This window comes from Mobula hypostoma, chromosome 25 (assembly GCF_963921235.1).
Source record: "Mobula hypostoma chromosome 25, sMobHyp1.1, whole genome shotgun sequence".
NCBI classification, from domain to species: domain Eukaryota; kingdom Metazoa; phylum Chordata; class Chondrichthyes; order Myliobatiformes; family Myliobatidae; genus Mobula; species Mobula hypostoma.
The window spans coordinates 21,930,531-21,953,706 of record NC_086121.1 but is presented as its reverse complement, the minus strand read 5'-3'; the positions used below and the strand labels follow the sequence as shown (position 1 = coordinate 21,953,706).

General features: G+C 43.3%; 1 protein-coding gene across 1 annotated transcript in view; it reads left to right on the top strand.

Annotated features, from left to right (window-relative positions):
- Window positions 1-19,138, top strand: part of sdf4 (stromal cell derived factor 4) — a 91,552-nt gene extending 72,414 nt beyond the window's left edge. The window contains exons 4-6 of the mRNA XM_063032991.1: window positions 2,702-2,860; window positions 11,911-12,086; window positions 17,115-19,138. Coding sequence (XP_062889061.1) covers window positions 2,702-2,860; window positions 11,911-12,086; window positions 17,115-17,291 — 512 coding nt within the window. The 3' untranslated portion in view covers window positions 17,292-19,138. The remainder of the gene's footprint in view (window positions 1-2,701; window positions 2,861-11,910; window positions 12,087-17,114) is intronic.
- Window positions 19,139-23,176: the final 4,038 nt, after the last annotated feature.

Genomic DNA, 23,176 nt, shown 5'->3' with positions numbered 1-23,176 from the left:
GCAGTATAGCTGGTCCCCTAGTAGGCTCGATGACAAACTGCTCTAAAAAGCATCTGATCGGCATTCAGCAAACTCGCTCTCTTGAGATTCATTTCCAACCTGATTTTCCCAATGTACCTACATCTATAAGGAAAGAAAGGTTGAAGACCCTTGATCAAGAAGTTTCTTTGGGTAACTGGTCAAGGGGAGGTGGATCAGTAATAGAGTAGACTGATGTAGGAACATAGAACAATACAGCACAAGAGCAGGAGCAAGACCGTCAGCTCATAATGTTGTGCCAAACCAGCAAAAAAGGTAAATCAAAAACCCCCAAAAGTTCAAACACGAGGAAATCTGCAGATGCTGGAATTTCAAGTAACACATAAAAGTTGCTGGTGAACGCAGCAGGCCAGGCAGCATCTCTAGGAAGAGGTACAGTTGACATTTTGGGCCGAGACCCTTCATCAGGACTAACTGAAAGAAGAGATAGTAAGAGTAATGTTCCCATTTCCAACCTCACTCCTTCTGAACACTCTGCTCTCCACTCCCTCTGCACTAATCCTAGCCTTACTATAAAACCTGCCGATAAAGGGGGTGCTGTTGTAGTCTGGCGCACTGACCTCTACCTTGCCGAGGCACAGCGACAACTCGCGGATACCTCCTCTTATTTACCCCTCGATCGTGACCCCACTAAGGAGCACCAGGCCATTGTCTCCCACATCATCACCGACTTTATCCGCTCAGAGGATCTCCCATCCACTGCTACCAACCTTATAGTTCCCACACCTGGCACTTCCGATTTCTACCTCCTACCCAAGATCCACAAACCTGCCTGTCCAGGTAGACCCATTGTCTCAGCTTGCTCCTACCCCACCAAACTCATTTCTGCATATTTAACTTTCTTACTATCTCTTCTTTCAGTTAGTTCTGACGAAGGGTCTTGGCCCAAAACGTCATCTGTACCTCTTCCTAAAGATGCTGCATGGCCTGCTGCGTTCACCAGCAACTTTTATGTGTGTTCCCCCAAAAGTCGATCTCTTCCACCTACACCACGTCCATATTCCTCCATCTTCCTCATATTCATGTGCCTATCTAAACGTCTTTTAAGAGCTTCTTATGTGTTTGCCTCTGCCATCATACCAGACAGTGCCTTCCAGGCATCTGCCACTCGCCAGCAGTTTGGAGTGAAGCCTTCTGGCCAAAGAAATAGACACTGAGCCAGAGGTGGCAGAAGATTTTCTGTTTATGTATTGACATAAAAGGCTTTCTTTGAAGTCGTAGCATAAGATTCATTGGCAGCAGCCTGCCAGCTAATGTCCAACATACAGACGCATTGAGCTATGGTTTACAGCTGACCATTTGGATTCTTTTTCTCTAGGAAAGTTAATATTAGTAGGCTTTTCCCATTTTAAAGCATTGTTGGTTGCTGCTTAGTTAATGACTAGTTCGAAAGCAAACTGCTGGAAACAGAAAATGATTCTAATGGTCTGTGGAGAGCATAGGAACTGGCATTTCAGATCTGTTTGTTTTCTCGGTGCTAACTCTCATCAGATGCCATAACTGTATTTCTCCAGCCTGATTTCCTGCATCTAGCTGGACATGAATTGGACATTAGCATGCACGTTGAGGTCCTTAGTGGTAATTAGTAAGAATTTGAGTTAAAATCTGATGTACTTGAAAGAAAAATATTACGCAAGACAATGAATGAAGAACTGAGGTGTGATGGACCGATAGCTTTTTCCCTCGGTTTGGGCTTTATTTTTTCTGAAAGACAGGCGTTTGAAACTGGTTTCTAGTCAGAAAAGAAGAGATTTAAAAACATGATTGTTCAAAGCCAAATCATTAACTATGATAAGAGAATTTGGGCGATAAGTGTGCTGACAATCTGGGCAGACACCTCAACGCGAGGAATGTTTCTGACAGAAGGTTATTGTTCTTTTACAGTGATATCAGTGTGCAGTTTGTGTTGCTGAATAGTTAGAAATAAATAGTTGAAGTCAGAACAGGTGATCCACATTTAACTCGTTTCTTATTGGCTCCACTGCCAGTTGAGGCAATACTCTAGAGATCACTTTTTTTTCTGAATGAGTTGTGTAATTTCTGAACACCAAGTACTCCCAGTACGGGAATTCTTAATGTGAGCGACAAGCTAAGGACTTTTAGATTTCTTTCTGGATACTATTAACGGAAAGAATGTCTTGGAACCCTGAAAGATTGGTGGAAATTTCAATTTTAGTATCTGTGTTTGGACTTAACACTTAAGGGCAGGTTTTTATTTCCAGCTCTCTGTCCTAATTTAATGAAGTGAATGAAAATATGAGATAGTGATCTTACACTTTGTATTTGGTGTCTCCAGAGAAATGGAGAAGGCCAAGGACAGATATTTTAAAACCCTTGACTGAGCTAATGATGCAGGTTAGTCACTAGACAAGCTACTGACAAGCATTTGCTCGGTATTTTATGCTGTGATATATGGAGCCTTGTTTGTTCATCTAGCTCATGTCGGGGAACCACACAAGGTAAGTGTGTTCTACTTTTTTGTAGATCTCTGATGATAATGGGTAAACAGCCCAGAATTTGTTTGGTGGGAAATGATTCTTGCGGCAAAAATATAATCTTGAAATTGCTACTTTGATCAGTAAAATATCCTTTTCCCCTGCCTAGAGAAGTGTTCTTTTTAAAAAAGCGACAATGTAGTAAAATATACTTTTGTTGATTTCAGCTCAGGAAGTTCTGGATAATCTAAAAGATCGTTGGTTTCAAGCTGACGAGCATCCTGCAAATCAGCTCCTGAATGAGGACGAATTCTTGGCTTTTCTCCATCCTGAGCACAGTCGCGGAATGCTTACATTTATGGTTAAAGAAATTATCCGCGATTTAGGTAAGGGATTTCATCCATGCCATTGCTCAAAGTACATCGCTAGAGCGGTTGATTTGTAAGACATACACCATCTCGTTAACAATGTATCAAATCTGTTGAACTGGAACTTCATGTGTATGATGGTATTGACACCTAACTGGTTGTAGGTACACAGCTTAGGACTTGTTTTTTTTGAGAAAGAAATGTTGCAGATTCAAAACTGCTTCCCAATTCAAACTGGAGACTTGCCCTGTTTCAGGATTTTCTGTGCAATGATTAAAGTCCATAAATCAACATTCAAAACTTTATATTCAAATGTAGTACAAGTTTCCCCTCTATCTTAAAATTTTATGTAGAGACTACATATAATTCAGTTCAGTCTGAAAGCAGAGCCATAGTCCTAAGCAAGTATATGTGTCAGGTGTGACGACAAACCAAGTTATCAGACGATTGATGCTAATGAGAGAGAGAGAGATAAGGGAGACAATGGAGAAACGTTCAAAATGTTAATGAGAGAGGAAAGAGAGATAACGAAAAGAGACACAATTCAGAATATTGACAGACTGGTTGCTTTGAACCTGAACTGTTTGAAGTTTGATGGACAGGCGATACCCCAGCAGGATAAAAAGAACAGGTTCACTAAGGCACGAGACACCATGAGATCACGAGATAACGAGACCCCTGGAAAGAGCGGTGTGCCCCCACAAGTGGTGGGAGTTTGGACGTCTGGTTCGTGGGAACCGACCATAGGCTCACAGGGTGTAAAGGTACGATCAGTAGGAACCTGGAGTGTGTGTCCGCCCTTGTCTGGGTGCCGGGTTCACCGCGGAAGAACGGTCGTATTCGGAACGGAGGGGTCACATTCGGTGACCACAGCAGGATAGAAGACGTAAAAGGGTCTGCCCGAATCCACCTGTGAACATCAAAGCTCTGCCTGAATCTCTCTCCTCTCTCTCTCTCCCCTCTACCCCCTCCTCTCCCCTCTACCCCCTCCTCCCCCTCTCTCCCCCTCTCTCCCCCTCTCTCCCCCTCTCTCCCCCTCTCTCCCCCTCTCTCCCCCTCTCTCCCCCCTCTCCCCCCTCTCCCCCCTCTCCCCCCTCTCCCCCTCTCCCCCCTCCCCCCTCTCTCCCCCTCTCTCCCCCTCTCTCCCCCTCTCTCCCCCTCTCTCCCCCCTTCTCCCCCTTCTCCCCCTTCTCCCCCTTCTCCCCCCTCTCCCCCCTCCCCCCCTCCCCCCTCCCCCCCTCCCCCCTCTCCCCCCTCTCTCCCCCTCTCTCCCCCTCTCTCCCCCTCTCCCCCCCTCTCCCCCCTCTCCCCCCTCTCTCTCCCCCCTCCCCCCTCCCCCCTCCCCCCTCCCTCTCCCCCTCTCCCCCCTCCCCCCTCTCCCCCCTCTCCCCACCTCTGAACTGTACTAAGCTGAACTGAACTCTGCATCACTTGAGACTGATCATTTTACCCCCTAGACTGCGATAGAGCTTGGTTGATTCCTATTACCCTAGTTCTGTGTACATGTGTGTTTTATCATTGCTAACCTGTTGCATTTATATCCTTACGATTAGAGTACTGTGTTACTTATTTCTTTAATACAACTTTATTAGTTCCCAGTAATCCAGACTCCAACGAGTGGTCCATTTCTGCTGGTTTGGCAACCCAGTTACGGGGTACGTAACACAGGTGAGACTTGTAATAAATTGGAGCATTACATAAATGGGATGTCTAGGGAGAGGGTAGCACTGCTGGTGAAGGGGCTTGTCATGTCCATTCCTGGGCAGCTCACTCACCTTTGGTACCCACCCAATACTCAGCTCCCACCTGTGGCTCAGCTATTTGCAAGTGACAACAGCCATGCCCCGGTATGGTGCTTTGACAGACCTGGGTTAAACCAGGTGAAGGTAGCTGGCAGGCCCCGAACCCTGGTGAGACAGGGACATGCCTGTCCTACTATGTGAAATCAGCTCCAGTGGACTGGGCGGACGAGATCAACGAGATCCAACGGCCAGAAAGGCAGTTCTGCAATGCTTCGTGGAGGAGTGAAGGGCGCGGCAAGGCACAGGTGAAGTCATGGTCATTCACTGCATCCAAGGAAGACCCCAGTTTGTGATGATGACTCATACCACTGAACCTGGACTTTCAAGGTCAAGAGAGTGGAACTGTCTCAGTGCAGCAGCTTTTCCACTTTAAAAGCTCTCCCACACAGGTCTCCTGCCGCTCTTGGTTACAACAGACAACCAACCACATAAATACGTGTGATTGTGAATTAGGATTGACCAATGTTTGGCATAGTTTATGAGAAAACATGTTTTCCTTTTTTAAAAGAAAAATAAAAGCCCAATGAGCAAAGTGGTCCTGATGTAGCGTTTTGGCGTGAAAAGTCAATATTTCCTTTCTCCCTTCTGATGCTGCTCAGTCTTCAAGTTGTTTGTTTTTTGCTTAATGTTGTCCAAGGAGTTGGCCTGAAGACTAGGTATACCAGAATTCAGCAAAGCTCTATCAGGGTATGGGAAAGTTGTATACAAGAATAACCTGGTAAGAAATATAAACGTAAATGACAGTAAAAACTTCTACAGATATGTTTTAAAATAAAAGAAAATTTGGGTCATTTACAAACGAAACAGAATAAGTTATATTGGGAAAACATGGTGTGGTAGGAGATACTTTGTCTTTCTACAATGAATCTCAAGACCACCTGAAGTAGTGCAAAATGGGTCTAGACTGGGGTTCCCAACTTGAGGTCCACAACCAAAACTCTTGCTTAATGGTATTGGTCCCTGCCATAAAAAAGGTTGGGAACCCCTGGTCTAGAGTAAGGAGCTGAAAGAAATGAGCATTGGTGAAATTAATGGGACTGAAGGATAATAAATTCCCTATCTAAGTTATGGTGCTAATGGAGTCACTAACTATTATAAAATTCCACCATACGGAATGGTTCCCATACATTGGAAGGTTGCAAATTCAACCCCATTTTAAAAAAGGGAGAAAAAGAAAAAAAACATCTGATGTCAGTGGTTTGGAAAGTGTTTCAATCTATTACTAAAGAAGTGGTATTTGGGCACAAATAATAATGTGATTGGGCAGAGTCAGTAAGGATTTATGAAAAGAGAAAGTTTGACAAATCTTAGTTTTTTTTTGCCATTGTACTTAGTGGAATCAATAGAAAGGGAATCCAGTGGAAGTTCAGTATAATTGGATTTTCATATCACCTTCAGCCACATGCCCGATATGTTTAATAAACAATTTAGAGTACAAGGGGTTGGCAGTAATATTTGGTATGAATTGAGATAGGAATATGTGGGACGTACCAGATGGTGCTGGGGCCCTAGCTGTTCATAATCTGCACCAATGTTATTGATAAGGGCACGGGATGTGGTAGATTCTCATTTGTCATGGTGTAGCATGTGAAGAGGACACAGAAAGGTTTCACAGGGATATATACTGCCCAAGTAAGCCATCAAGATGGGCTACAGAATAGAAATTTGCAAGCTCCTTTACATAAGTTCAAAGTTCAAAATAAAATTTTATTATCAGAGTACATACAACCCTGAGATTCTTTTTTCCCTGCAAGCTTACTTACAAATCTAAAGAATGGTAACTGTAAACAGGATCAATAAACAACAAACTTTTTAAATGCGGATGTAAATAAATAGTAATAAATAATGAGAACATGAGATAACAAGATAAAGAGTCCTTAAAGTGAGATCATTGGCTATGGGAACACAAAAAATAGAATGAGATTAGTTATCCCCTTTTGTTCAAAAGCCTGATGGCTGTGGGGTAGTAACTGCTCTTGAACCTGGTGGTGTGAGTCCTGAGGCACCTGTACCGTCTACCTGATGGCAGCAGTGTGAAAAGAGTTGTGAGGATCTTTGATGATGGATGCTACTTTTCCACAGCAACACTTCATGTAGATGTGCTTGATGTGACATTGGTCAGGAAAGTGGGAAAATGTTTTCTTTTGTTAAACATTGGGATGTTGAAAGGTGTTGGTGTTCGGAGGGACCTGGGTGTCCTTGGACATGAAATGCTGCAAGTTAAAATAAGGGGTACTGCAAACAACTAGGAAGGCTAATGGTATGCTGATAGTAAAAAAAATTGTTCTGATGAAAAATTGTTCTGCACCTGAAACATTGACCATTTCTCTTTTTAACAAATGCCTGATTTACTGAGTGTTTCCACATGCTCTGTTTGTATTTCGCTGCGTTGGTATTTCTAACATGAGGAAAACGAGTACAAGAGTAAAAAAAAGACGTAGTTTTATAGAGCCCTGCTGAAATGCAAGAATATTGTGTTCAGTCAGCTCTCCTAATCTAAGAGTAGAGAGGGGCTGCAGAGAAATTTCACAGATTGATTCCGGAACTGGTCTCTCATTCGAGGGATGTGATCCTTGTGGGTTGAGCCATCCCGAGTTGTCCTCGAGAAACTTATCCTTGGATCGTGTTGGTTGTTAACGCAAACAATGCATTCCACTGTGTGTTTTTATTTAGTTTTTAATTCTCAGCTGCGTTAGCACGTGTGTGTGTGTTGGAGGCAGCAACATAACAGACTTGTTCACTGAAACATGCAGGAGAGCATGACTTAAGATACAAAACAGAAAAACATGTACCAATGGCCCCCACCCTACAACATCAACCACCAAACAAAAACCGATCCACAATAAACCCTGGACAGTTTCCCTGATCTCAGGATCCATCTCCCAGAGACTGATTATTAAGATATACAGGTGTGCGCCACTTAACGTCCATTCGAACTACGTCTGTAGTCCCGATCGGAGAACGTGACATGGCGGATGTAACCAATCTCGTGTATCACGCGTCACTTGAGTGTAGTAGTGTTATCTCTCTGTTTAATTTTCTTTCGAAAATATTACCGTGAAGTGCATCATGATTTTCAAACGCAGGTTATTCGACCTGAAACTCTCCCAGTGGAACACTGTGAGGTGGTTGAGATGATGTTGAATCAACCTGATCATCTTTGATAAATTGTGTGTGATATAGGCTAAGAAAGTGTTTACATAAAAGTTTAAAAAGTGAAAAAAATTAAAAAGGTTAAAATGAAATAAAAAAATTATAGTGTATGTATGTATTATAGTGTACAGTAGTGGTCACCAACCTTTTTAAGCCCAAGATCCCCTACCTCGACCTCAGTGAAAGGCAAGATCTACCTACTAAATCATTTAGAGAAAAAACAGCTCAGATTGTAGTTCCAATTTGAGGCCTTTTATTTGGGCAAATTGTATTTGAATTACACAAAATACTTCTGTCAAACTTCCAAATTAATTTGAACAAGAAAACACTGTAACTAGTATATCAAACAGGCCATAGCTAGCTGTCTTTCTTCAAGAATATTACAATACTTCACACCTTTAATTCTAAGTTTCATTATTTAATTTGATTTCAACACGAAAAATAAATGAATAAAAATTGACTGTTGCACTCAGTGTGATGACTGGGACTGAATACTTTCTGCTAGTTCTCTGAAATTTGGCTCATAACTACAGACAGCCAGTCTGAGACAGTCTGTGAGGTGTAGGGTTGCCAACTGTCCCGTATTCCCCCTGCTAAGGTAGAACGTTCCTATGAAACCTTACGTGCCGAAATGCTTTACACCGAAGAAGCAATTACCATTAATTTATATGGAAAAAAATTTTGAGCGTTCCCAGACCCAAATAAAGCCTACCAAATCATACCAAATAACACATAAAACCTAAAATAACACTAACATATAGTAAAAGCAGGAATGATATGACAAATACACAGCCTATATAAAGTAGAAATAATGAAAATTAAGCCAAAACCGATTGGTGGGGTAAGGAGAAGAAATCGGCACGTACGCGCATGCGCACACAGGTGCCTGCGCAAGGCTTCATGGTCATGGTAGTCTTTCTCAGGGTAAACACAAATATCCTGGGATTTGACTGCTACTTTTGTCCGTTATTTGGGAGTGAGAAAGTTGGCAACCCTAGTGAGGTGTCTGTCAGTAAATCAGCTCCTGTACTTAGATTTAATAATTTTCATCTGTGAAAATGCAACTTCACATAGATAAGTTGACCCGAAGTAGGCACTGGCATAATTTACATATTACTATTTATTATTTATGGAGCAATTGTAACGGAAACCAACTTCCCCCGGGGTCAATAAAGTATGACTATGACTATAAAACTAATGCACACACCGCGCATTGCTGGGGCCCCATCAGTAGTAATCTTGCCACCAGTTTATGAATGGGGATGTCATTTTCAGGGACATATTTTTTTAAACTCATTGTAAATATCCTCACCTCTCGTTCTTTCCTTTAATTGCAAAAGAGTGAGGAAGTCCTCCTTTGTTGTAAGATCCTGGAAAGCCATTCTGACAAATACAACAAGCTGAGCTGTTTGCATTACATCCAGGGATTCATCGAACTGTAGTGAAAAATATTCACATCCTCTGACGGTGACTCCACGTTCCTTGTCACTGTTGCAGGGCCAAACAGTATATTACGTATGCAGGTTGTGATGCCGTTTTTGTTTTTAAAGTCATTAAAAACAGTCTCTGCAGTAATAAATCGCCATCTGTAAAAGGCTTCTTGTGTTCAGCCAAAAGGTGACTTACACGAAATGATGCTTCAATAGCAGCCTTATTTTGAGCATCATGTTTTGTGGAAAACGATTGCTGGGCCTTCAACCCCAATTTCAGCTCAACTTTCCAGGCACGAATTGCGCTCTTTGGGGGGTAGGTGTCTTTAAATTCCTTGTGGTTGGTGTTGCGGTGCTGCTCCAGATTCCCTCTTTTAGTCAGTGCTTGTGTTTGGTGGCACAACATACATACACACTTGTCTTTCACCAAGGTAAATAGAAATTCCTCTTCCCATTCTGGATGGAATTTGTATGTTTTTGCCGCCTTTCGTGGAGCCTCCGCTATGCTATCAGAATATCACAAGCGATTGCCTATTGTGTCACCTCTGATCTGAGCTGACATTTACGTGCCGGGCAGCACCTAATTAATTAGTTTGTTTATTTTGGCTTTTTTTCTTAAAAATGTGCTGTGTGCATCCCGACTACCGCTGCACCCCTGCCTGCTTCGCGGCCCGGAGGTTGGGGACACTGCCGTATATTGGTGTTTGCGACAGTCTGTACTCTTATCCCTAATCTGATTGGTCACTTTGCAGCACAGGCTACGCTGAAAATGCGGTGCTTGGTGGGGGAACTACACACATGTGCACGGGGCAGAAAGAATGGAACTAAACCCCCGCAACCCGAACAATCTCTCTTTACAAACAGCTTTTTAGTGAAAATATTGCTGTATTACCATTATCCTAATTAGTATTACTTACTTTTATAATGCTCACATTACAACAGTATTTGTGTATTTATTTTTGATTTTTCTTCGGAATCTACTGGGAAAGTCTGAAAGATCGACCGGTCGATCGCGATCAACAGGTTGGCAACCCCTATTGTACAGTATACAGTTTTAGTCTAAGTTCTTGGCTATTTAGTCAATACAGGTACACTACAGTACTCCATATAGGTTTGCTAAGTATATAATATGGTGTTCACGCAACGTCCAAATCATATAACATCCGATTTCACAGAACGTATGGCGGACGTTAAGCGATGCCTACCTGTATAGAAAATTATTCTTATCACCTTTTGTAGGCAAACCTGTGGTTTCTGTAAATGATCGACATACCGAGATCAGTCACGTAGCCACACAGCATCTGAGTTTTGCAGTTGTAAATTTTGTGTGATACTTTTCAAAGTCCCTTATCCAGAGGAACACTGTGTGCTCCGCTTTGGCAAGTAGCACTTGATGGCGGGTGTAGGGGTGTCTGAGAGGCTTGGGAGGTGTAGAAATTAAGTGTTCCAAAAGGTGGGGGTAGCTGGGGAGTACTTGGATGGTGCACGAAAGCGTCAGTGGTTGGGGCACTATGATTCCATTGGTGGGACTTCTGATAGCCTTGGGCAGGCTATGAGCCATATCTCAATTCCAAGGTGGGCGAAGATTAACACTTGTGGCCCAAACTGATAGAGACATTGGAGAATTCTACCAATCATGTTGGGTGGGTCATGGGAAGCGCCACTCCCTCAAGGAACTGCAGTTATAAATAGACAATAATTCTGTTGTCAACAGGGAACCAAATTTCAAGGTGAATGCACCCCTTTGTTTGAAATGTTTTGAAGCAGATAGTTGAGTGTTGTCACAACAACAACCTTGCACTCAACGTCCGTGAGACCAGAAGGCTGATTGTGAACTTCAGAAAGGGTAAGATGAGGGAACACAAACCAATCCTCGTAGAGAGATCGGAGGTGGAGAGAGTGAACAATTTCTGTGCCTTCTTGAAAATGAAGCAGCTATATTTCATTAGGAGTTTGAGAAGATTTGATATGTCACCAAAAGCACTCAAATTTCTACAGATGTACCTTGGAGGGCCTTCTAACTGGTTGTATTACAGTCTGGGGTGTTGGGGGGGGCGCAGGGCAGTGGTGTGCTACTGCACAGGATCGAAGTAAGCTCCAGAAAGTTATAAAACTAGTCAGCTCCATCTTGGGTACCAGCCTCCCTAGTACACAAAACATCTTCAAGGAGCAGTACCACAGAAAAGCGGCTTCTGTCATCACGGACCCCGACCACCCAGGACATGCCCCCTTCTCATTATTACCATCACGACAGAGGTACACACTCAGCGATTCAGAAACAGCTTCTTGCCCTCTGCCATCCGATTTCTAAATGGACGTTGAACCCATGAAGACTACCTCACTACTTTTTTTTAAATTTCTGCTTTTCACTTCTTAATTTAACTATTTAATGTACATAAATATACTTCTAATTCAGTTTTTTTTCTATACTTACCACATATTAGATTGTGCTGCTGTCACAAAGGTAGAAAATTTCATGACATATTCCGGTGGTATTAAATCTGATTCTGATACTGGGTTTAACTTGTGGGCTGACCATTAAAGCCTAATTGATTAATAAAGAACAGTGACCTACTTTGTTACCATCTGAGTTGGCCTTGCAGTACAGTCTCTAGAATTTAGAAAGAATCCAGTTCTGTCAACTGTTGCACTAATAAAACATCATTTTCACATTCTTCTGCAGATCAAGATGGAGACAAAAAGTTGACTGTATCAGAGTTTATTTCTTTACCTGTCGGTACTGTGGAAAACCAGGAGGCTCAAGACATTGATGATGATTGGGTCAGAGAGAGAAGGAAGGAGTTTGAGGATGTTATTGATGCCAATCGAGACGGTATTGTCACGATGGAAGAATTAGTGGTAGGTACTTTTGTTCAGTCACCCTCTTTTCGTAATTGTAAGAATCTCAAACTACAGCTTTTCCCTTTGAACTCGTATATGTACTTAAATTCAGCTGATTCTGCGTAAGCCTGATTTTTACAGAGGGGAGAATTTAAACATCCTACGCTAGCTGTAACTTTGAGTCACAATTTTACAAGCATTTTAATTTTTGAGTTTTAGTGTACCCTTTGAAATGGGGAGATTCCTTCCTGTCCGATACCCAGACCTAGTCTGACACATTAGTCTAAGATCAGTTCCAGGAGTCCTTCTTGTCATGGTCCGGTCCATGAAATCTGCATTCCGGTTCACGGTCCAGTTCATGTTCCTTATTCCAGGTTTTCCGGTTTTCCCCAGTTTCTGTTGAGGCAGCTGGTTCTCGTTTAGGCTGGCTTCATAAATAGCTTCAGGATTCAGCCTCTGGCTGCTGGATTGTTCCTGTTCAAACCCCCTGTCTGTATCCCTTCCCTTCCCCTTCCTTCTGTTGCCTCGTCTGAAGCCTCGCCTTGCCTGTAACCCTTGCCTGCACCACTGTGTAGTTCAGTCGCCAGAGCAAGATAAGGATATCATTGTTTTGAACTGTCTGTGTCCACGCCTTCACTAGGTAGGTCCAGCCATCTGCCGCTGCCTTGTGTTGGGAACCATCTCGTTGTATTCTGCATTCTGTGTAATGAGTCCCGGGGGCCCTATGTCCTGTACCCAAGGAGGGGTCCCAGCTCTGTGTTCTGTGTATGAGTCCCAGCCCTACGTCTTGTTTCCAAGGAGGGGTCCCGGCTCTGTGTTCCATGTTCCTGTCTTTCCCTCGACTAAAGCTCTGCGTTCCTGTCTCTCCCTCGACCAAGGCTCTGCGTTCCTGTCTCTCTCTCGACCAAGTCAAGGCTTCGGGGTCTCGTCCTAGAACCTCGTCTAGTCCAAGCCACGTCCAAGAAATTCGTCTAGTCCAAGTCCTGTCCAAGCCATGACTTTGTGTTCTCGGCTTGTCCTTGTGTCTCGCCCAGCCCAGGAGCACCTTGCCCAGCCCGGTGCTGGGGTTCCCTCGTCTTGTGCTGGGGTTCCCTTGTCTTGTCCAGGAGTCTCATGTCCAGTCCTGTTGCCACTCCTTTTCCTGTAGCCGCGTCTTGTCCTCACCTAGTTCTGGAGTCCGAGCCCGAGTCAAGTCCCAGGTTCTGGGTCCTTGCCCAGTCTCTGGCTCGGAGTCCATACCCAAGCCTCGAAGAACCCAAGCCTTGTCATGTCTTTGCCTGGATCCGGGGTCCGAGCCCGAGTCAAGACCCAGGTTTCGGGTCCTTGTCCAGTCTCTGGCTCGGAGTCCAAGCCCAGGCTCCTTGTTCCCAGTCCCTCGTCCTGGTCCTGCTTCCATAGCCTAGTCTGTGTTCCTGTCCCTACTCCTAGTCTGCATCCTGTCACGTCCCTAACTCTAGTCCTGTTCCTAGTAGTTCAGTGTCTGTGTCTTGTATTTGGGTCCGCCACCAACGCCCCCCTTATGACACTTCTAGGTACATCTCTGGCAGCTCTACAGAGCAGGAAGCCAGATTAATTTCCAGATGGGCAGTTAAAAGAAAAAGAAAAGTCCCTAATGTTGTGCAACTATAAAGCAACTAATGGAAATACAAAATAAAAATTCTGACTGTTCCATGAACTGTTTGCTGATTCATTGGCTTCCAAGATGGTGTCCAAATATTTCTTGACAGGCTGTCACTGGCTTTACTTTCTACTCCAACAGTGTACCAAAAATGGCTGTGGGTTCCTATGCTCAGCCACACGTCTACAATTGGTTCCTGGCCCCTTGCATGGGGAAGTGACCCTGCTGTTCCACTTTTGTAGTGTCAGCTTTCACGCTCCCCCTCTAGGGTCAGGATAGTTGGACGTTTATATCCCTCCTGACTGACTTGGGCATAATCTAGACTGTGTGTGGTCAGTAAATTCCTAAAGGAATGCCGAGGCTGAAAGGGAACTCGATAGAAGTTTCCGTGTAAACGGAACAAGTGCTACACCGGCCCTTACACTGCCTCCCTCACCACCATTCAGGGCCCCAGACAGCACTTCCTCCCTCGCCACCATTCAGGGCCCCAAACAGCACTGCCTCCCTCACCACCGTTCAGGGCCCCAAACAGCACTTCCTCCCTCACCACCATTCAGGGCCCCAAACAGTCCTTCCAGGTGAGGCGACACTTCACCTGTGAGTCGGCTGGGGTGATATACTGCGTCTGGTGCTCCTGATGTGGCCTTCTATATATTCGCGAGACCCCACGCAGACTGGGAGATCGTTTCACTGAACACCTACACTCTGTCCGCCAGAGAAAGCAGGATCTCCCAGTGGCCACACATTTTAATTCCACATCCCATTCCCATTCTGACATGTCTATCCACGGCCTCCTCTACTGTAAAGATGAAGCCACACTCAGGTTGGAGGAACAACGCCTTATATTCCGTATGGGTAGCCTCCAACCTGATGGAATGAACATTGACTTCTCTAACTTCCGCTAATGCCCCACCTCCCCCTTGTACCCCATCCGTTATTTATATACACACATTCTTTCTCTCACTCTCCTTTTTCTCCCTCTGTCCCTCTGACTATACCCCTTGCCCATCCTCTGGGTTTTCCCCCCACTCCCCCTTTTCTTTCTCCCTGGGCCTCCTGTCCCATGATCCTCTCGTATCCCTTTTGCCAATCACCTGTCCAGCTCTTGGCTCCATCCCTCCCCCTCCTGTCTTCTCCTATCACTTTGGATCCCTCCCTCCCCCTCCCACTTTCAAATCTCTTACTAGCTCTTCCTTCAGTTAGTCCTGACGAAGGGTCTCGGCCTGAAACGTCGACTGTACCTCTTCCTAGAGATGCTGCTTGACCTGCTGCGTTCACCAGCAACTTTGATGTGTGTTGCTTGAATTTCCAGCATCTGCAGAATTCCTCGTGTTTGCCTTGATAGAAGTTTGTCAGATTAAGAGGCATAGACACATTGCATCTTTTTGGGGGGCTCAAAATGCCTAATACTGCAGAGGATGCAAGGTGATGGGAGCTTAATTTCAAAAGAGATGTGTGGGGCATTTTTTTTTAAACTCACAGAATGGTGGACGGTGGGGTGGAGATATGTCTCTACCAAAGGAGTTGTAAGGTCCCTCCATTAGCCTGCAGATCACCCTTGTGTAAGGCTTAGCGCCCCCGTGCCGCCCCCCCCCCTCAGTCAGGGTCACATGAAGACATGGGAGCAGGTGATGGTCGTATGAGCAGCTGGTGCATATCACAAGTCCTGGTTATGCGACCACGTACGCCAGGCAGACATTCTCCAAAGAGTATTGATAATGGTAAAGACAATTGGCCAGAAAAAGCAATGGCAAACCACTTCTGAAGAAAAATTTGGCAAGAACAATCACGGTCACGGAAAGACCATGATCACCCAGATCATACGACACGGTGCGCAATGAACGAACGGTGGACGAATAAAATGCACTACCAGGGCGTGGTGGTGGAGACAGACGTGAGAGACGCATTTCAGATGCTCTTTGAAGGGCATATGGAAGTGCAGAGAATGGAGGGATATGGACATTCTGTAGGCAGAAGGGATCAGTTTACTTAGGCATTTCATTACGAACGCACCATCGAGGGCTGAAGGGCACGTTCCTGTACTGTACCATTCTGTGCTCAGAGCCTGCAGTGTCTGAGGTATTGACATACTGAGGGGACACTCACCTGACATCCCATTTGACAGCTAAGGTGGACACGCAGATTTCTGTTGCAACACATTGAAGAAGAGTAGAAATCAGTGCTGGAGTCTGGGCTCAATGCAGTAAATCTCTAATAATTACAGGTGCCAGACTGGCAGGTTGCCCAGGTGATTGGATGTTATATCCACTAACACCTCAACATACCTTTAATACAGTTTATGTACATGTTATGTATAATTATTAATTTTCCAGTAAACTGGATGAATTTAAAGGGAGCACAGGAGCCATGGTACTGGTGAATCGGGAGTATGACAAAGGTCATCCAGTGAGTCAAACGTCAAACTACCAGCATTTCCAAATAATCAGGTTGAGGATTGTTGCAGCTTCGTTGTACACCTGAAGCAAGATTTTTAGTCACTGTGCACAACTTTACTTGGCATTTCATGCAGTTCCTCAGTGACCCCAATTATGGAGCCATAGAAAAGAAAAGCACGGAAGTAGGCCATTCGACCCATCTACTCTGCTGAAACCATTTAAACTGCCTACTTCCGTCAACTGGCACCAGCACCAGTGCCCTCCATGCCCCTACCATCCATGTATCTATCCAAACTTCACTTAAAAGTTGAAATGGACTCGCGTGCACCTCTTGTGCTGGCAGCTCATTCCACACTCTCTCAACCCTCTGAGTGAAGCAGTTTTCCCCTCGTGTTCTGTAACAGTCAAATGCTACAGAAATGGCAAATGAAATGCCGCCCAGTGTGGCGCAAGGCATGGAAAGGAACGGCGGCAAACTGCGGTTTATAAAATTGAGGCGGTATAGATGGGGCAGACCAGAGAACACTGCAACCCCCAATCATTGAGTACTGTTCCAAGTGTTCATCCCAGGTCGGAGATTCAGAAAGAATATGAGGGACGTATTTTTCATCCAGAGAGAGTTGAGTACCTGAAATGCTGTGGTTGTAGTGGGGCTGACAGCATGCAAGTCTGTATGTTACTTAGACATAGAAGGGTTTGAGCCAAGTGCTGAGAAATGGGATTACTGCAGTTGAGTGTTAGGTGTGTGATGGGCCTGTGCTGTACACCTCTGATTCTCACTTCTACAGAGCTGCATCCTGAACATTTGGAATAGCACTAAACGACCTCTACTTTGGATTGGGGGTTGCGGTGAACAAAAGGTGCAAGATTCCCTCTTAATTACTAACTATGTTAAGGGTGAGAGTGCAATACCCTCCAAAAAGTACTCTGGTCTAAATCTCTGCCTCTGTCCCCGTTGGATTGAATCGTTCTGTCTCCCATGACATTGAAGAACACTGGGCTGTCTCTAACACTTTGCTGTTTCTCTGGCAGGAATACATGGACCCCATGAATGAGTACAGTGCCCTGAATGAGGCCAAGCAGATGATAGCTGTGGCAGACGAGAATCAGGACCACTACCTCGAACTGGAAGAGGTCCTGAAGTACAGCGAGTACTTCACGGGAAGCAAACTGATGAACTACGCCCAGAGTGTCCATGAGGAGTTCTGAGGGACATGGATCCCATGTTAGAAGACGCCATCTGAAATCTCTTCAGCTTTATCAACCAGAAATGCGCTTAACAAAATATGCTTTTTACTTTATTCCCATTGTGTCAATACAATTTCCCTTGCATTTGGATGGAGCTCCTTAACCATCAAGCAGTAACATTACTTTGTGTAAAATCTCCTTGAAAAGCCAGCACAGTGGGAACTCTAATACTCTGCTTTCTGAAGGACCGTGCAGTGTGGTTGCTGGAGCAGAGTTCAGGAACCAGTGGGTATAAGTCTTGCAGTGCTTCACGGAGCTCCACAGAGGACTCCTGCTGCCGAGTTAGAATGACTCCAGCTAAGCTGAGTTGTAACCGTACCCGAGTGAATTTAGTTTAACTTGGCTATTGATGCTTTGTCACTCGTTTGGAATGCTAACCGCCACTAGTCTGAAGTGTAGTGTTTCCACTTGAGTGGCTCTGCTGTCTGTGGCCGGAGCTGAAGTTTGACTACGACTTTTGTTCTTTGTGGGCAAAAGAAATTCTTCAATTCATGCAGTTTCTCTAAAAGTTGCCCTTGGATTTCCACAGTGGATCTCACAATCCACTGTAAAGTCAGCAGGAAGCAAACACTGAATAACTTGTTGAGGCTATGAGACTCCCAATCATGATCGCTAATTATACTGTAATCGCTTGAACTTTCTCATGGCCATCACCTAAAGGCTGGATAATCATTTCCCTGCCCCTTGGTTGGTTGCCTTATTCTGGAATTGTAGAAACTTATCTAGCAGTAAACACAAGGTTAGTTTTACCCAAACTTCTTTACTCAGAGGGTGGTGGGAGTGTGGAACTGGCTGCCAGTGAACACGGGTTCGATTGTAATACTTGAGAGAAGTTTAGATGGAGAATTTGGATGGGAAGAGTGTGGAGGACTGTGGTCAGAAGCAGGAGATGGGACTAGGCAGGATGACAGTTCAGCGGAGGCGAGATGGGCCAAAGGGCCTGTTTCTGTGCCATAGTGCACTGTGGATTCATGATTCCTGGTGGCCTTGGGTGTGGTAGCATGCTAAATTGACCAATCTATGAATAAGCAAAACAATTAACTTCCTATCTGCTTCTGTTGCCAGCTGGGAATTTTGTAATGGTTACTGTAAGCTTATGTGAAGGCTGTTCTTTGAAAAAATACTAATCCAAGTGTTCCTTCGCAGTCAATGCAGCTATCTCAACAAAAATCTTCCTAAACTTTCTGCTGGATGATTTTCTGAATAATCACAATGACTAACTATTTATGCAAGCTTTCCTTCCAAAGAATTATGTTTTGCATCAGCTGCTCACTAATTTTCTCATCTAGCTTTCTAGAATGCTGCTCATTAGGGTTAATCTGGCAAAGGAGCTATTGGTGACTGAATTCCAGCATCATTTGGTGTGACACAATAACGTAACACTGTTACGGTGACGGTGACCCGGGTTCAATTCCCGCTGCTGTCTGTAAGGAGTTTGTACGTTCTTCCATGACCGCAAGGCTTTTCTCCGGGTGCTCTGGTCTCCTCCCACATTCCAAAGATGTACGGGTTAGCAGGTTAATTGGTCACTTGGGTGTAATTGGGCAGTGCGGGCACATTGAGCGGGAAGGACCTGATACTGTGCTGTATCTCTAAAGAATTCTCTCAAAGGAGAATTTGGTGTAGGTGAAAGTTCAGTGATTCTCCCTTTGTAATGACCATTCAATTAACGTGTTAACTAGTCTTCACTTTGGATTCAGTAATTTAAACTTGGTCTTTTTGAGCCTGATTTTGCTTTTGTAGTTGATATTTATTGCTTAAGTGAAATCTGTTTGCTGCAAATGCACTTAATAAAGTCATGAATCGGAGTTACAGTAGAAATCTTGTTTTTAAACAGGTATTTGAAAATTACTTAGTGAAAGTACCTGACTACTGTAGCGCCACATCAAACCCCACTTTAAGATGCTTTTGTCCAGTTTGTCGTTGAAAGAAAACGAATGCTTCCACCATGCATAGTTCTCTTGCTGAACTGTGCTTTCAGAGTGGCTCACCAAACCATTTCAGTGCTAAGGACCCAAACTTGATGGCGGTGGTGTGAATCTATAACTTCTACGTTACTGAAAAGAATTGAAGTACTTGAAATTATAGGATGACTTGATGCTGACTTATTCAGGACCAAAACCAAATATCTTACCAAATTAGCAGAACAAAGCAAGCAAAAGCAGGAGGAGAAACTAAAGAACAAACACACGCATGCAAAAAATGGCAGAGGAACTCGGCAGGCCAGGCAGCATCTAGGGAAAAGAGTACAGTTGACGTTTTGGGCTGAGACCCTTCATCAGGAGTTCTGCTGAAGACTCTCGGTCCAAAATGTCGACTGTACTCTTTTCCGTGGATGCTGCCTGGCCTACTGAGTTCCACCGGCATTTTGTGTGTGTTTGTTGGATTTTCAGCATCTACAGATTTTCTCTTGTTTGTGGAGAAACTAAAGAGTTCATTCAATTATGAAAGGGGTGAACATACCTAATGTTGCTTTTCAAACGTGTAATAATAAAAAGAAAAATCAGGAGGTTTCAGGTAAGTAAACTCGGGAATTAAATATGACAACTCAAGATATTGATGGCTTTTCTTCATGATGGGTTATAGAGATTGCAGTTAATAGACTGGAACAACTACTCTATGAGAGTTGAAATGTACACACAAGAGTGCAATGCTTGAGGAGACTTTTCAATTCATGTGTACAGTCCTATACTTTTTTGGGGAGGGAAACAATCAAATTGTGTTCCATATTTTGTTTCCTTCTCTGACAGCACTCTATTCTACTTTTAATGTAGTCATCTGTCTGGTAGTCCTTCATACAATCAGCACAACCAATTGTAGATCCTGAGCTCTATTTGACTACCTTCATTTTTTTTTCATGTTGAGATTTTCTGATGTAGCCCATCCCAGAGCCTTCAGTTCTCATCCAGCGCATAATTGTTGTGCCTGGCCTAGAAAATCCTCCACGAATGCGTGAGACTCATCCATTGGTGTAGAGGGCAAGGGAGGACTAAAATCTTGAGCTATATGATTGGTCTTGCCCTATCACAGATATTCTTTTTATTCTTTCCATCATCTTCTCTGCAAATTAAACTTTATTTTCTTTCTCTCTCTTAGTTCTGACCAAGGGTCTCTGGCCTGTAGTGTTAATTTTATTTCTCTTTTCACAGGTTTCCAGCATATATAGTTTTTTTAAAAATTTAATTTACTTAAATTCTACAATCCAGACAGGCAGTGCTGAAGATGTTGATGAAGTTTATGTTTAAAAATTAACATAAAAATCCTGAGTTATTTATTACAAAGTCAATGCCACTAGCTGAATCTTGTCCTCGACATGTGCTCTTGTACAAAGAGTGGAAAGCCTGTTGGTGGATGTTTTATAAAATATTATTTTAAATTGAATACTTTGTGCATTTGATGTTCATGCTGATAAATCTATATGAATCCATATAGTGAATATTACATTGAGGTAATGCTATATTGTTTTATATTCACTCAAGAAGCTGCAGACTTTTGTCACTACTTTAAAACGTCCTCAATTTATGACCAGGAACAGCATTTATTTAAGAAGTTTGCTCACACACCTTAGCATCCAATTTGCGGTAAATCTTCTTGGGTAAATCATTCCTTTGCTAGAAAGTTAGCTGAGTATTTTTTCTTTAAGACTAAAGGACCATGCAAGCATTTAAAAATACATAGCTGAGAATTTTGCACTGAAAAGCATTTGTTGTTCTATTATTGTCATATTTCAACCTTAATTGTCATCTATAATGGCAACTGTATGTTGCATTCTTTTAAATGTTGCATTGTTTGTTTCTTTTGTGACGGCTTCTTGAGAATGAACATTACTCTCCAATAATTTAAACCCCATTTCCAGAAAAGTTGGGATATTTTCCAAAATGCAATAAAAACAAAAATCAGTGATATGTTAATTCACGTGAACCTTTATTTAACTGACAAAAGTACAAAGAAAAGATTTTCAATAGTTTTACTGACCAACTTAATTGTATTTTGTAAATATACACAAATTTAGAATTTGATGGCTGCAACACACTCAACAAAAGTTGGGACAGAGTTAAAGTAAGATTGAAAAGTGCACAGAATATTCAAGTAACACCGGTTTGGAAGACTCCACATTAAGCAGGCTAATTGGTAGCAGGTGAGGTATCATGACTGGGTATAAAAGTAGCGTCCATCAAAGGCTCAGTCTTTGCAAGCAAGGATGGGTTGTGGCTCACCCCTTTGTGCCAAATTTGTGAGAGAATTGTTAGTTCAAAAGGAACATTTCTCAACGCAAGATTGCAGAGAATTTAGGTCTTTCAACATCTACAGTACATAATATTGTGAAAAGATTCAGAGAATTCAGAGACATCTCAGTGCGTAAAGGGCAAGGTCGGAAACCACTGTTGAATGCGCGTGATCTTCGACCCCTCAGGCGGCACTGCCTATAAGAAACCGTCATGCTACTGTGACAATTATAGCCACCTGGGCTCGGGAGTACTTCGGAAAACCATTGTCACTCAATACAACCCGTCGCTGCATCCAGAAATGCAACTTGAAACTGTATTACGCAAGGAGGAAGCCATACATAACTCTATGCAGAAACGCCAGCGAGTTCTCTGGGCCCGAGTTCATCTCATATGGTAGAAAGACTGTGGAACCATGTGCTGTGGTCAGATGAGTCCACATTTCAGCTAGTTTTCAGAAAAAACAGGCGTCGAATTCTCCATGCCAAAGATGAAAACGACCATCCAGGTTGTTACAGCAAAAGGTGCAAAAGCCAGCATCTGTGATGGTATGGGGGTGCATCAGGGCCCAAGGCATGGGTAAGTTGCATGTATGTGAAGGTACCATTGACTCTGAGGTGTATATTAGGATTTTAGAGAGACATATGTTGCCATCAAGGCGACGTCTCTTCCTGGGACGGCCATGCTTATTTCAACAGGACAATGCGAGACCACATTCTGCACGGGCTACAACAGTGTGGCTTTGTAGACACAGAGTGCATGTGTTTGACTGGCCTGTTGCCAGTCTGGATCTATCTCCTATTGAAAATGTATGGTGCATCATGAAGAGGAGAATCAGACAATGGAGACCACGGACTGTTGAGCAGCTTAAGTCTTATATCAAGCAAGAATGGACAAAATTTCCAATTGCAAATCTACAATTAGTATCCTCAGTTCCAAAACGATTAAAAAGTGTTATTAAAAGGAAAGGTGATGTAACACAATGGTAAATATGCCTCTGTCCCAACTTTTGTTGAGTGTGTTGCAGCCATCAAATTCTAAATTTGTGTATGTTTACAAAATACAATTAAGTTGGTCAGTAAAACGATTGAAAATCTTTTCTTTATACTTTTGTCAGTTAAATAAAGGTTCACGTGAATTAACATCACAGATTTTTGTTTTTATTACATTTTGGAAAATATCCTAACTTTTCTGGAAATGTGGTTTGTACTTGCATTCTAGGGAAATGGTTACAATGATATTATCTGATGTATCTATTAATCAGTACTTTCATTGACAAGTTTCACTTCTTTGCTTCTTTGCTGTAATATCTGACCAGAAGAATTATTAAAAGTTTCTTCAGGCAATAAAATAGGAATGAGATGGCAAAATGTTCAGCAAGTAGAGTTTTCTTTATTAACCTTTTTTATTAGACTCACTTAACAACTAGACTACCAGCAGATATTTGATGGAGACTGGGAAATGATTACATAGGAAAGAGCTGGTCAGCTGAAGCTTGAGGAAGTTAGGAAAGAATACTTAGAAGTTGGGGTTTGGGGAGAACCTGATCAAAAAAAAAGTGATGGAGATGTAAATATGAGGTTCCATCCACTTAAACCACCTCTAAATTGACCTTTTCTA